The 15,000-nt window shown below is 49.7% G+C and overlaps 1 protein-coding gene across 1 annotated transcript in view; it reads left to right on the top strand.

Moving 5' to 3' along the window:
- PTPN4 (protein tyrosine phosphatase, non-receptor type 4) overlaps nt 1-15,000 on the top strand; it is an 82,144-nt gene that overhangs the window by 11,790 nt on the left and 55,354 nt on the right. Inside the window, 7 exon segments of the mRNA XM_018568721.1 lie at nt 1,073-1,180; nt 2,284-2,326; nt 2,407-2,485; nt 7,133-7,177; nt 8,724-8,776; nt 10,858-10,978; nt 13,076-13,163. Of these exon segments, the coding sequence (XP_018424223.1) occupies nt 1,073-1,180; nt 2,284-2,326; nt 2,407-2,485; nt 7,133-7,177; nt 8,724-8,776; nt 10,858-10,978; nt 13,076-13,163 (537 nt within the window).

Below are 15,000 nucleotides of genomic sequence, written 5' to 3' on the forward strand. Positions count from 1 at the left end.
GAGCCCTGGAGAGACCCCCCACGAGCCCTGAGTCCTGGTGAGACCTCCCCCCGAGCACTGGTGGCACCCCTCCCGAGCCCTGGGGAGAACCCCCCTCCCCCCCGGACCTCGAAACAGACATAAAACACAGATGGATACAGTTCTGAAATTATTATTACATCATTCAATGTGTTTTTTTAATGCCGGAATGTGACTTACTTATGAGCGTCTTGTAGTTTGTGTGCAGCAGAGCTTAGACTGGGGGATAGAGAAGCAGTACCGGGAGCCAGTCAGGTGCGCTGCAAAGCAAGGAGGATGCTCATAAGAGTAGAGAGCGGAGAGATGGGCTTATCAGTCTGCTGCTTCTCCTTTTACTGTCCAGTCACAGGGTTGGGGTGAGGAAGGGGACCCATCAGCTGAACGATCTGACCCCCTTCCCTGGTGGACAGGACTGTGCTATGGGGCAAAGCTGTGCATCTTTCAGGACTGGATGGACATCATTTCAAATCTTTTTGGCATGTGAACCGGCTCTCGTGTATTTCATGTGTGTATTTAGCTATTGGTCTGAGGTTCAGCTTTACATGTGTTGGTTTGCCCACGTCGTGTGTGATGATGACAGACGAGGTGGGGGGGGGGGGCAGGGGAGTGTCTTTATTAGCGCAGGACAGCATACTCCAAAAGTATACACGTGCCGCACTCCAATACCCTCCACTCCACTCTGTTTATTTTTTAAAAAAAGTCACATCACCGTTCTCAGCTCCCTGCTGACGCGTTTCACCATCTACGGGGCTTAAGGTGAAACGTGTCAGTAGAGGACGGAGCAACGCACGGAGGTGGAGAGACACAATTTCAGAGACCTAGAGCTGAGCATTGTGTGTGTCCACAGCAGGACAAAATTTGGGGTCTTTTGGCTCGCCTGTCTCTTCTCCGCGCTGCTGTGGTTTGTGCCATAGCAGGGAGTGTGTGTGTCATGTGTTGCTGTATTTGTACGACTCTCATGTGTCGCACGTCATCCAGGAGGGCCCGGCTCCCAGGGGCCCGTTACGTATGTCTCCAGTGATTACTAACCCCAGCAACGCTTTGTGTCTTCCAGAAACACGAGCACGGCCAAGCTCTGCTAGATCTGGTCTTCAGGTTTCTCGATCTCACCGAGAGGGACTATTTTGGATTGCAGTTGGCTGACGATTCCTCGGAGAACCCTGTGAGTCCCGTTCACTCTCCTGTCACCGAAATCCCAAACCACCTTCTGTTAGCTAAAATCGCGGCGGGATATCACTGTGACCCCCCCCCCAAAAGGGAAGACTTGTTCTAGAGTCACAGGCTCCGCCCCTCGCTGCTATGCCCGGTGAGAGGCGATCGATGAAATGCTAATGCCGCATATGGCTCGGCGGTATCGTACTACATCTCCCATCATGCAGTGGGAATTGGCACACCCAGTGGGTATGAATTTGGGTGGGTATGTGGCCGAGCAGAATTGAATGGCCGTGACAGACCAGGAGTCTCCTGACCTCTCATTTAAGATATGATGTCATGGTGGGCGGGTCAGACCAGGAGTCTCCTGACCTCTCATTTAAGATATGATGTCATGGTGGGCGGGGCAGACCAGGAGTCTCCTGACCTCTCATTTAAGATATGATGTCATGGTGGGCGGGGCAGACCAGGAGTCTCCTGACCTCTCATTTAAGATATGATGTCATGGTGGGCGGGGCAAACCAGGACTATCCTGACCTCTCATTTAAGATATGATGTCATGGTGGGCGGGTCAGACCCGGAGTCTCCTGACCTCTCATTTTAGATGTGATGTCATGGTGGGCGGGACAGACCGGGAGTCTCCTGACCGCTCATTAAGGTATGATGTCATGGTGGGCGGGACAGACCGGGACTATCCTGACCGCTCATTAAGGTATGATGTCATGGTGGGCGGGACAGACCGGGACTATCCTGACCGCTCATTAAGGTATGATGTCATGGTGGGCGGGACAGACTGGGACTATCCTGACCTCTCATTAAGGTATGATGTCATGGTGGGCGGGACAGACTGGGACTATCCTGACCTCTCATTAAGGTATGATGTCATGGTGGGCTGTCAGAATTAGACAGAGAGTGGTCGGGAGTCTGAGATGCCGGGGTCCTCCCACTACAGGGAGAGGCGATGTAATACCATTGGTGGGAATGAACTACAATGGGGAAGTGACATAACCGGTGGAAGGAGCGGGCACAGCTACATGGAGTACGTTCGGATCTGTGTCCATTGAGGTTCGTTTGGCCAACTTGAGTCTCACTAGCTGTGTTTTTTCCCCTCAGAGGTGGCTGGACCCAACCAAGCTAATCAGAAAGCAGCTAAAAAGTGAGTGACGACATGTGAGCCTTGTATCTCTGTGTTTTAACCGCTTTGCACACCATTACCAAGTGTTTTTCCTCTTTTAGGGGGGTCTCCGCACGGCCTGAATTTCAGGGTGAAGTTCTTTGTCGCCGACTCCAGCAAGCTGCAGGAGGAATACACCAGGTAGGGAGCGCTTGCTGTGATCAGGAAGAGGAACGTGTGACATTTTTAGGACCCTGCGGGTGGCGGCTCCTGTTTTCTCCTCCTTTTATCTCTTCTTAAAGGGCAACTCCGGGGACGTTGCCCGGAGTGGGGCTGACCCCGCACTTCCACTGCTCACAACTGTTGGCAGCAGCCTGTACAAATCAGTGATCCACCATCCTCCAGACGTACCAACCCAGATGCCGCCCTCCACTGTATTTATTACTGAACCGCAAACAAACTTTATTGATGCCAGGTTAGGTCAGACGGACATTATCTCCCCCGTCAGACATGGCTTTGCCCTGTGACGCATTTCTCCCAGTGGGCTCAATCATAGAAGCTTATTAGCTCCATTAGGCAAAATGCTTCAGGGGGGCGGAGTCACATTGGACAGGGAAAGAGAATGTCTTCCTGATCTAATTTGGCCACAATAAAGCTTGTTGCGGTTCAGCAAAAAAAAAAAATACAGGGGAGTGCAGCTTATGTGTTTTGTATTACTGAGTCTCTTAAAGGAGAACTATGAGGGGGCTGCTTTTCACTCACCCCATAGTTCTAGCCGACCTGTGACAATGAGACTGTCACAGGTCAGCTCAGTAGATCGGGAGGTGAGCGAACACATACCGGCGTTCGCTCACCTCTCAATCCTGTCACGGCCCTCTGCCGTGACAGGGGAGGGGCTGGATACCCCCCAGCGCTGACTGGTGGAAAGGACGGGGGAGGGGGCGGGTACAGCTGGCTCTGCCTCTAGATAGGCGGAGCCAGCTGTCACTCACGCAGCTGGGCGGATCCAGACATAATTGTCGGGATCCGCTTCAGCTGCGGCGTCTCAGTATACCGCGAGCTGTAGCTCTCTATATACTGATCACGCTGGCGCTGTACGCACAGGAGACGTGGGCAGATCCGGGAGAGCTTGGAGAGCGGTGTCTGCCCAGCTGACAGAGGGACTGGTACGGTAATGACTGATGCTAAGGATCTATGTAAGGGGAATTGATTGTCTGCAGGGTGGGGGTCGTGTCGCCATATTAGATTTCTTTGCCCGGCTCGAAACTGATTGGCTGGGAAGCCGGCTTCCAGGCCAAATAGCATGGAGCCAGCTTCCCGACACCATGTTCCATCGCGGCACTGCCGGTCGTAGGAAATATCCCTCTGACCGGAAGTTCCACTATCGGGAAAGGTATGGAAGGATTTGGGCAAGTACGAGTACCGATGCCGATACTAGTATCAGTATCGGTGCATCCCTACTTGCCACCCATTTGAATGAGGCCTAACTTAATTGGGAGCAATGCTTTTCAATGCAGCTATCCATGACTGTAACAGAATCGCTCATCGCAGGACCTCGTATGCATCCCGGACATTGCGAAGGAAAAAAAAAAAATGGCTGTCGGCTCTTTCTTCTAAATCAGAGAATAAGAGGCCCACCAGCTCCATTTCTCTCTGTCACCTGTGCCTAGTGATGGATCCATGTAATGTGGTGGATCGTATCTCGGATAATAACACAACCGTCTGCTTTGTTCGCTGTTCGCTGTTCTGGTCTGCCGCCAGTTTCCTGGTTACAGGATGAATACGTGTTGTCTTCCCCAAGGTCTTATCCCGAACGATGGCACTCTCCGCTGCAGTGTCTCAGGGGAGAATCGTGTGTACAGCTTCATATACTGTATGTCACGGTGCCGGAGCTTCTCATTTGTGTCTGGCGTATTGCGGCTTTCATTGGCCCTGCAGGGGTTCTTAGCGCAGCTTTGGTGCCTATCATTACAGCCGGGAACAGATAAGGATACGAAACTTTAGGTTTAACTTTGAGTCGTCATATCATCATTTTATCTGAGGGGAAAAGCATGCTGCGGATACTTCCTGTGGAAGTGACTTGGCATATTCATTAAAACACTTCGAAATGATCTGCGTCTTACAACCATCTTGTGGGCAATGAGGAAAAATTGCCGGGTGGCTCAGTGGGAGCCTGAGATGGCGTGGGAGGACTCTTTTCTAGTTGCTCCAGTCCAAGCACCCCTGGGTAGTGGGGCACAAAGGACAGAGACGAAGCAGTCCCATAGCTGCTGGTCTTTTCTGCTTGCTCCAGTCCAAGCACCCCTGCTTAGTGGGGCAGAGAGGGCAGCGACGGAGTGCCAGGAGTGCTGGTCTTTTCTGCTTCCTCCAGTCCAAGCACCCCTGCGTAGTGGGGCAGGGATGGAGTGCCATGAGTGCTGGTCTTTTCTAGTTGCTCCAGTCCAAGCACCCCTTGGGTAGTGGGGCAGAGAAGCCAGGGATGGAGTGCCATGAGTGCTGGTCTTTTCTGGTTGCTCCAGTCCAAGCACCCCTGGGTAGTGGGGCAGAGAGGGCAGGGACGAAGAAGTGCCATGAGTGATGGTGGCATTGGTGTCACTGGAGCTTGTGATTGCAGTGGTCTAGTCGCTGTAGGTGCCAGGAGATGCCGGTCACCACTAGTGGGAAGGGTCCAGGAAAAAGCCAGAATCGACAACAGTCAGACAAGATGGTACGAAGTCTGGAACAGGCCGCGGCAGCAACTTGCAGCCAGCTTGGTGCCATAGTGGCAAGCAGTCATCGTAGTCCGCAGACCAGCGGAAGTCAACACAAAAGCAGAACAGAAAACTGAGGAGAGCCACAGAAGAGTCAATGCACATGCCGGGTTGGTAACAGCAGATCTGAATCGCAGGTCACGGTATAGATGAGGAGCAACCTTAAACAGCCCGCTTGGTGCCATTATTCACAGCAAACATGCACGCATGCCCATGCACACCCCGCATGACATGCATATGGACACGTCTGCATAAAGATGAACAAATGCACAATTCTAATAGCAGAACTGTGCGCAGCTACTGAAGCTGAACCTCTGCTATGGGGGCTGGCTTGACATGTCATTCTGATGGGTTGCTGTGAGTTACCGTTCTTTAAACTTTTTATTGATTCCGGCCAATGCCAGACGTTCTCCGACTCCTATCATTGGTTTTCATTTGGTAATATTGATTTTAAAGTGTTATTATGGGCAAAATATGTGATACAGTCTGCCACTGACATTAACATATAAGATGTCTAATGAGAGCACCAGAGCAAAGATCGAACAGTTCCAAATCTTCTAATATTAATGTTTATGCTCAGAAAAAATAAAACAGCCAATGCGTTTTCAGAGGGATCAAAAGTCCCTCCCTTCATCAGGGCTCAGATATTGTTGGCACTGAGAAGGACGCAGAGATGATTGTTGACAGGCTGATAAATGGAATGTTTCCAGGTCCAATGGGACAGTTATACCCGAGTCTTGATGAAGGGGGAGGTGTTTGATCCGCCAAAACATGTTGGGGGTGTTTTCTGTATTCTTGCCATTCACATGGGCATAGGGGGGCATTCAGCGTGAAGAATGCATGTGTTTATGCACCCCGGGGGGAGGCGTTTGGGAGTCACAGGTGTTTGTGTGTTCAATCAGTAGCCAGTACAAATCAGTGACAGGATGAGCGGCCCTGTTCAGGAAACATACACCCCCATCACACTCCTGACTGGATAAAAAAAAAAAAAATTATAGGGTGGGTGCTAAACTGAACGCGGATGCCTCCACAAAATAAGTCCAACAATACCGTGTTTCCCCGAAAATAAGACACAAAAAAAAACACACTAGGCTCAAAAAAAACACACTAGGTCTTATTTTCAGGGTAGGTCTTATTTTTTTTTTTTAATGTACAACAATCCAAAGTTAACGCAAATCCAAATTAAATAATCCAAACTGGCAAATTTAAGAATATGGCGATCAGAGCAATAAGGGGGCTGTACCTTTCCATGAGCAATTTGGTAACCAGAATGAGCGAAGCGCGCTTTCACTATGGATTCCTCACAGGCGGAGTACATTTGGTATCACTCCGCCTGTGACAGGAGCCGGCGCTATAGAGGAAACATCAGCTTATGCGGCTCTGCTCCCTCCGCTGCCGCCTCGCTTCCTCTAGCGCCGGCTTCATTGGCACCGCTGATTTCTCTCCCGCGGCTCTTCAAGTTCCCCCCTTATGCCACCACCGGCCCTGGGAATGGTCACAACTAGATCTTATTTTCGGGGTAGCTCTTATATTTTAGCAGTTCCCAAAAATAGTACTAGGTCTTATTTTCGGGGGAAACAGGGTAGAAGAAGGTGACAAGCACTGACTCCAGCGTGTAAAAGTCAATATTTACTGACTTCAGAGGTGTCACATCATCAAAGCGACGTCATCTGTTTTGCCTGAGGAAGGGACTTTGCTGTTCCGAAACGTCGCTTTGATGATGTGACACCTTTTGAAGTCAATAAACATTGACTTTTACACGCCAGAGTGCCTGTGACCTTCTTGTATTTCAGGATGAGCGGCCCTGGACGCAGACTGTTTGCACCCAGGGCCGCTCATCCATCCCTGTACGGATGTAAGTCTTGGGTCCCCTGGTTTTTGTTGAGAGCAGCATCACCGGAACCACGGTATGAATTCAGTTGACTGGCTTTCTTCAGCCGTGAACTTCTGATCATTCGGACTCAGCGCCCCCCCCCCCCCCCCACCCACCCCCCCCCCCCCCCCCTCCTGTAGCACAGTTTCATTACTGTTGATCGTGCCGATAGATCTGATATATGTTGTTCCCGATCTTCACCGCGTCCCTCTCTTCTTTTTTCAGGTACCTTTATTTTCTGCAGAATAAACAGGACGTTCTCACTGGGAGGTAATTCATCATTGCAGGTTGCAAAATGTTCACAATTCATTATTATTCCAGCCTTGCCTTGTGACAAGTCCTGGAACCTTCCAAGTTCATAGTGGCAAAAAATGTTATGTGCAAATGTATTGTTTTCGGTGGGAAACCTAAAAGAGGATTCCCGTTGTAACCGCTGCTAAAAAAAGAAGTGAAGCGTTACCTTTTTTTGGCTTTGCTTCCCTTTTCGGTTATCAGTCAATTTACTAATGTACACCTGTGACCCAGTGTCACCATCTAGAGGGCTACTGCCCACTATATGCTGAGAGCAGAAGGAGCCCAAATATTTGGTATGCACCAATACTTGTATCTGTATAGGTGCCGATACCGAGTATTTGGGTGAGTACCCGCCCAAATGCTGCGATACTTTACCCCCTCCGCCCCCCACCCCCCCTGGTACCGGAACTTCCTTTCAGAGAGAGATCTCCCTCTGACAGGCAGTGCCGAGGGAGCATGAAACCGTCTTCCTTTCCAATCAGGAAGCCAGGACGGTGTGTCATGACCCGCCTCCCGGCTTCCTAAATGGCTAGGAAGACGGCTTCGTGTGTTGCTAGGCAGCCTGGCTTCCTAAACAATCAGAAAGCCGGGTGGCATGTAATGACGCGCCTCCCGGCTTCCTGATTGGCCAGGAAGCCACGTTGCCTAGGAGCAAGTGAAGCCGGCTTCCTAGTCAGTCAGGAAGCCAGGAGGCGGGTCATGACACACCGTCCTGGCTTCCTGATTGGCTCAGAAGCCAGCATCACTTGTTGGTAAGCAGCCTGGCTTCCTAACTAATTGGGAAGCTGGGCGGCGCCTCATGACTCGCCGTCCGGCTTTCTGATTGGTCGGGAAGCCAGGCAGCCTCTGAAGCCAGTGTGCTTTTGCTAGAACGCCGGCTTCACAGGCAATCAGGAAGCCGGGCGACAGGTCATGATCCGCCGACCGATTTCCTGATAATCGGGGCACAATGCATCGGTACTCAGTATTGTCGAGTACCGAAAAAAAAATATCGGTACTTGGTATTGTTGCATCACTACCAAAAATATTGTCGGGATCCACCTGGCTGCCTGATTGACAGCTGGCTTTGCCTCTCTGTGCCCGCCCCCTCCCCCTCTGTCTATTCCCCCCAATGAGCTCTTGAGGAACAGAAAGGGAATCTCTGCAGGATGCAGAAATTGACAGTCACTGCTCTCTGCAGGGGCAAGACCAGAGGCTAAGCAGTGAGTGGTCACATGATCGCTTAGCTCTCAGTATATAGAACCGCCATCTGACAGCTGAAATGCCCCAAGTATTAGGAAGAGTATATTTTGCTCACCCAAAACTTCCCCTTTAACTACTTAAGTGAATTAACTTCTGTCAGATAGAAGTGGCAAAGTAGAATAAACAAATTCAATCCGCCTTAAAGGCAGCCTAAGGTGCAGCTTTTTAATATCGCAGCACCACTGACGCGTTTTGTCCCCTATTAGGGACTTCATCGTAGGGAAAAGGTTATGGGGTTTCCTCAGGTCTTCCCTCACTGTGTTCTCCTTTTGTCTTTCAGGTTGCCCTGCCCTTACAGTACTGCCACCCTGCTGGCTTCTTACGCAGTTCAATGTAAGCTTCAATACCAGGATGTGTCGTATGAATTCACACATGTGCGATGAACTTCTCCTTGAAGCCCAAAAGAACGCTGTTTTGTAAATCAGTTTAATGAATTTAGTTTAAAGGAGAACTATGAGGTGAGAGCTTTTCACTCACCTCATAGTTCTAGCCGACCTGTGACAATGAGACTGTCACAGGTCGGCTCAGTAGATCGGGAGGTGAGAGAACACATACCGGCGTTCGCTCACCTCCCGATCCTGTCACAGGTCTCTGCCGTGACAGGGGAGGGGCTGGATTCCCCTCTCTCCGATCCGATCCTCCAGCGCTGACTGGCGGGGGCGGGTACAGCTGGCTCTGCCTCTACATAGGCAGAGCCAGCTGTCACTCACGCAGCTGGGCGGATCCAGACATAATTGTCGGGATCCGCTTCAGCTGCGGCGTCACAGTATACCGCGAGCTACAGCAATGGGGAAAAGCCTTAACCCCATAGTTCTCCTTTAAACCGAAAAGGAAAAGTTTGCAAAGTTTTACAGATTGTTTTTGCTGTAAAGCAGACACAGCCAGAATAAATCAGACCGTCCCCTGCCAGCATGCTGTAGAGAACGTTCCTTGCTCTCTGCGAGGAGTCAGTGGTCTCTCTGCAGCAGTCCAGCAACCCCACCTGCAGAGTCAGAGCTACAACCCTCCAGTCTCCACAGAGTGTGAGCTGTAGCTCTGAGTAAGGTCAGTGTTGGACTTCAGCAGATAGACTACTGCTTCCACACAGAGGGCAAGGATCCCTCTCTACAGCATGCTGGCAGGGGGCAGGATGTTCTACTGCGGCTTTTTAGTGATATCCACTGTCACACATTAGTTCCTTCACTATATCCAGGGGATGCCAAACACATTTGCAGATGTACCTTCTTACATTTTGCCTTTTCTTTCCTTGTGCTTCGAGAGCTGTAATCACACGCCAGTGTTAAATTGCATTATTTCCAATCAGTCAGTCTGTCTTCAGTCTGCACTATAACTGCAGACAAGCAGTGAGAATAAGAGAAGCATCATTTAGACATGCCTGTACCTGTGTGATTAAAAGTCTTGACTGCCAAGAGTCATACATTATGGTTTCTCTGCTGCATTGCACTTATGTCATCACTGGAGATCACAAACTGCTAGAATCAGACACTTGAAGATGCAGTCAGAGGAATGTAAACAAAGCAATATTCACACTGACAGAGCTTGTGATAACAGAGTGAAGGAGTAGTAGTGTTTGCCCTGAAAATATTCCATGGACTGGACCTCTTTAACGCGAGCATATAGGTCAGTTCTAGAAGGTGGAAGTTGTCTTTTCCATTGTAATGATATCAAGCATCTTGCTGCAGTTAGTATATGCATGGCCAGTTTTTTATCAGTTTTCGATAATTGTGGAAATGGGAGGCTTAACAAGTAGTGTATAGGAGCTAGGGGAAGTGAGTGACCAGTTAAGTGTTCGAGTGTGTGTTGCACCATTTTCCAAAAAGGCTGTAATATTGGGCAAGACCAAAATATGTGGAATAGAGAACCTATGTCACCGTCACATCTCCAGCAATTCGGGGACGTTGATGGGTATATAGAGTGTAGTATCTCAGGTGTATAGTACCAATGGTATAATATTTTATATAGGTTTTCCCTATATACTGAACATATCGAGGTTTTGGCAGCTGAGCGCCATATAAGTTCCCATTGCTGCGGAGTTACTGCGAACCCTAAGTCTCCATCCCACTTTATCATATATGGTTGATAAGTTAGACCGTCTCGATTGCCATCATTCAATAACCTGTATATGAATGAAATCAGCCCTCTCGAGGATTGATCAGTGGAACACACTACTTCGAATTGCGTTCGCCTAGGGAATACTAGATTGGGCGAAAGAGATTGCATAAAGTGTTTGATTTGTAGGTAAGAGTAGAGAGCGCGTGAGGGGCCCTGAAAATATTAATACTGGTAATGCGAGTCATTATTAGGTGGCAATGCCGTTACACAACTTAAATGTATTAAAATTAAATATTTATATCTACATTATTTGTGATATAGTAATCTGTAGTTTGCTAAGCTGTACTTTTCTGTCCTTTAAGCTGAGCTGGGAGATTACAGCCACTCGGAGCACCTCCCTGGTTACCTCGCTGATTTCTCTTTTATCCCTAACCAACCTCTGGACTTCGAGAAGGAGATCGCCAAACTGCATCAGCAGCACAGGTAGGCTGGTACTGCGGCAGGCAGGTATATTAAAGTGCTTGTTCCTTTGTTAAAGGTGAGAGCGCTCTTAAAGCTGAACTCCGGGAAGAAATGTTATCACTTCTAGAAAGGTATTTCTTACCTTCAGCCGAAATGTTCTTGTCCAGCCTGTGATGAATCACACCATGACTCCTGTGGAATAAGGGCTCGGTATACTGTATTTCCGGTGTGTAAGATCAGGTCGCTACGCCTGATTCTGCCCCAGGTCACTTGTAGTGTAACATCCCCATGTGAAGTTCCTTGTGCAACGAGTGCCAATGTGTTTATGGCACTTCAGGTCTGTCCTGTCCACAAATACAGCGTAGTTTGATTGACAGTCCGGGAGACTCGTGTAGAGTCCTGTCCATCATGACATTGGCTGACAGGCCAAGAGACTTCTGATGTGTCCCATCCACCATGACATAGCACCTGACTGACAGGCCAGGAGACTCCTGATGTGCCCCATCCACCATGACATAGCACCTTGACTGACAGGCTAGGAGACTCCTGATGTGCCCCATCCACCATGACATAGCACCTTGACTGACAGGCTAGGAGACTCCTGATGTGTCCCATCCACCATGACATAGCACCTTGACTGACAGGCCAGGAGACTCCTGATGTGACCCATCCACCATGACATAGCACCTGACTGACAGGCCAGGAGACTCCTGATGTGCCCCATCCACCATGACATAGCACCTTGACTGACAGGCCAGGAGACTCCTGATGTGCCCCATCCGCCATGACATAGCACCTGACTGATAGGCTAGGAGACTCCTGACGTGTCCCATCCACCATGACATAGCACCTGACTGACAGGCCAGGAGACTCCTGATGTGACCCATCCATTGCATGATGGAAATTGTAGTTTGTTCTAGTGGCCCTGCACAGTGAGAGGAAGTGGCGTTGTTGCTTCATTGATTCCTCCTCCAAAGGTCCAAGCACAGCTGCGTTTCTCTCATTAAAGGATGACGTCACAGACTTTAAAAAGGCAATTCACCCCGAAACTGTAAAACAAAAATGATATATATTCACATTTGCCATGTGTATTGGGACAGGAAGTATGGGTCAAAATTAGAAGCCAGCTCGGAGTTCAGCTTTTCAGGGAAGCCATATTTGCCCATTACATAGACAGTCTCTGCTTCCTACTTTGCAGTGCTGCACAATGGTTTGCTTTACTTCTCCTTTGAGGCAGATGTGGGATGTGACTGGCTCAGTGTTCTCTGTACAGCACTGCGGTATATGTCAGAGCTGTTTAAATGTATAATAAGTGTGTGACTGTGGGGGGACATTAGAGTGTAAGCTCCTCTGTACAGAGACTGATGTGACTGTGGGGGGAGGGGACATTAGAGTGTAAGCTTCTCTGTACAGAGACTGATGTGACTGTGGGGGGAGGGGACATTAGAGTGTAGAGTGTAAGCTCCTCTGTACAGAGACTGATGTGACTGTGGGGGGGAGGGGACATTAGAGTGTAAGCTCCTCTGTACAGAGACTGATGTGACTGTGCGGTGGGCATTAGAGTGTAAGCTCCTCTGTACAGAGACTGATGTGACTGTGCGGGGGGCATTAGAGTGTAATCTCCTCTGGACTTCTGGCTCAGAGACTGATGTGAGTGTCTTGGTGTTCTCTGTACAGCGCTGCGGTATATGTCAGAGCTATATAAATGTATAATAATACTGTGTGACCTTGGGGGAGGGGACATTAGAGTGTAAGCTCCTCTGTACAGAGACTGATGTGACTGTGCGGGGGGCATTAGAGTGTAAGCTCCTCTGTACAGAGACTGATGTGACTGTGCGGGGGGCATTAGAGTGTAATCTCCTCTGGTCCTCTGGCGCAGAGACTGATGTGAGTGTCTTGGTGTTCTCTGTACAGCGCTGCGGTATATGTCAGAGCTATATAAATGTATAATAATACTGTGTGACCTTGGGGGAGGGGACATTAGAGTGTAAGCTCCTCTGTACAGAGACTGATGTGACTGGCTCAGTTTTCTCTGTACAGCACTGCGGTATATGTCAGAGCTATATAATGAATACTGATGTAGTGTACGGTGGTAAACGATGATATATTCTTTTTCAGGGGCCTGACTCCTGCAGAAGCTGAATTTAGTTTTCTGAACACCGCTCGCACTTTGGAGCTGTACGGCGTGGAGCTGCACTACGCTCGGGTCAGTGTCTGTGTGTCACACAAGTTGTTCTGGTTTGATCCATCTTGTCGCACACTTTGTGTTGTATTTCCCTCCCGTCACACATTGTTATGTTCTCTATGAAAGACATTTCCATTGTGACGTCACGAGAACGTCCTACGGGCTGCCTTTCATTGCAGGCAGATCCCAGCACAGCGCGGTGCTGATTGCATGTCTAGAGATGACTGATTACCGCACGCAGATTCATTTAATTGCACAATTCATTTGATATGTCGGTGAGTTATGACACGCGCGCACACACATCCGCAGTCATTCGCTGGAGTGGTTTATTAAAGGGACTTCCGCTCCCCACTGATATTCAGCAGACATTGTCATGCGAGTCTCCCATTTCAAAGGCTGACCTTTCCATCGAATGTTTCCCGTCATTAGAAGTGCTTCCTTCCTGCAGCGTGCTCCTATCATTCATTATCGGCCTGCCTGTCCCCCCGCTGATGTAAACAGCTGTACGAGAGCTGACAGAGGTGCGAGGCTCGAGGCTTCGGCCTTTCTCGCTCATATTTGTGATTGGCCCATCGGTTGGCATGCAGGGGAAGGATCTTGAGGGCTTTTATATGAGGATCAGCTCCATCAATTCATTTTGCTTCTCTTTACCAGATTCTTATTACCTCTATCGCTTTATCTCCAGATTTTTAAACTTTGACATGAAAGGTGTCAGTTGTTTTTTTTTTTTAACCCTTAATGACAAACAAAGACACCAAGTCTTAAAGGAGAACTATGAGGTGAGTGAAAATCACTCACCCTCATAGTTGGAGCCGACGTGTGACAATGAAACTGTCACAAGTCGGCTCTACAGATTGGTAAGTGAGCGAACACATACCGTCGCTCGCTCACTTCTCGATCTATCCCTGCAGAGAGCCGTGACTGTCACTCACGGCTCCCTGCATGGATTGCCCCCTCCCCGCTCTGATCTGCCAGCGCTGACTGGCGGAACGGACGGGGGAGGGGGCGGGTACAGCTGGCTCTGCCTCTAGATAGGCAGAGCCAGCTGTCACTCACGCAGCTGGGTGGATCCAGACATAATTGTCGGGATAAGTCCCGGCTGCGACGGTCTCAGTATATGGAGAGCTGTAGCTCGCGGTATACTGAGCTTTTGGTCACTGGAGGACGCTAGTTTGTTTCCTCCCGTGACCCTGGGGAGAACTATGGGGAAAAGCCCTAACCCCATAGTTCTCCTTTTAAAGCCCATCTCCGGACTACCCCCTCACTGCAAGGGTTACGTTTCTGTTCATGCCTTGGGGACTGGAGTAAAACAGATTTACTTACCTGACCCCCCACCCCCGTGGTCAGAACTCTCCCCCTTTCTCCCTTTTTCTCTGGCTGCTCGTCATCCTCAAATCTAATAGAGGTCTGTGGAACCTGAGTTCGCCATAATGACCTCAGCGGTCCTTAGACTGCTGAAGCAGAGGGGAGCAGAGGCTGCAGGGGCTGGTTTAGCAGCCCCGAGGGAGGCGGCAGGAGCGGGGATCAGGTTAGTAAACCTACTTTGTTCTCCAGCCCCTACCTCTGCACTGCAAGGGGTTAAGTGGTATTTTCCACCAGGGGGCAAATAAAGCAGATTTACTCACCTGATCCTCGGTACCGCTGCTAGACCGACCGGTCCCCAGGGCCAGTATCTCATTGGGGGCAGCAGGAGGTTTTTTTGGGGGGGGCGCAGGAGTGTGGGCACAGCATCACAGGTTGCTAAGAGCTTTTAACAACCTGTCACGCTCTGTCCGGCATCCTGCCCGGCTCATTGAAGTCACTGGATGCCAGGCACTGAGCGGGCCTAGCTCCTGGAAACCAGTAAAGTCAATAATGA

The sequence above is a fragment of the Nanorana parkeri genome, unplaced genomic scaffold (genome assembly GCF_000935625.1).
Source record: "Nanorana parkeri isolate BGI_ZX_2015 unplaced genomic scaffold, ASM93562v1 scaffold1233, whole genome shotgun sequence".
Lineage (NCBI taxonomy): Eukaryota > Metazoa > Chordata > Amphibia > Anura > Dicroglossidae > Nanorana > Nanorana parkeri.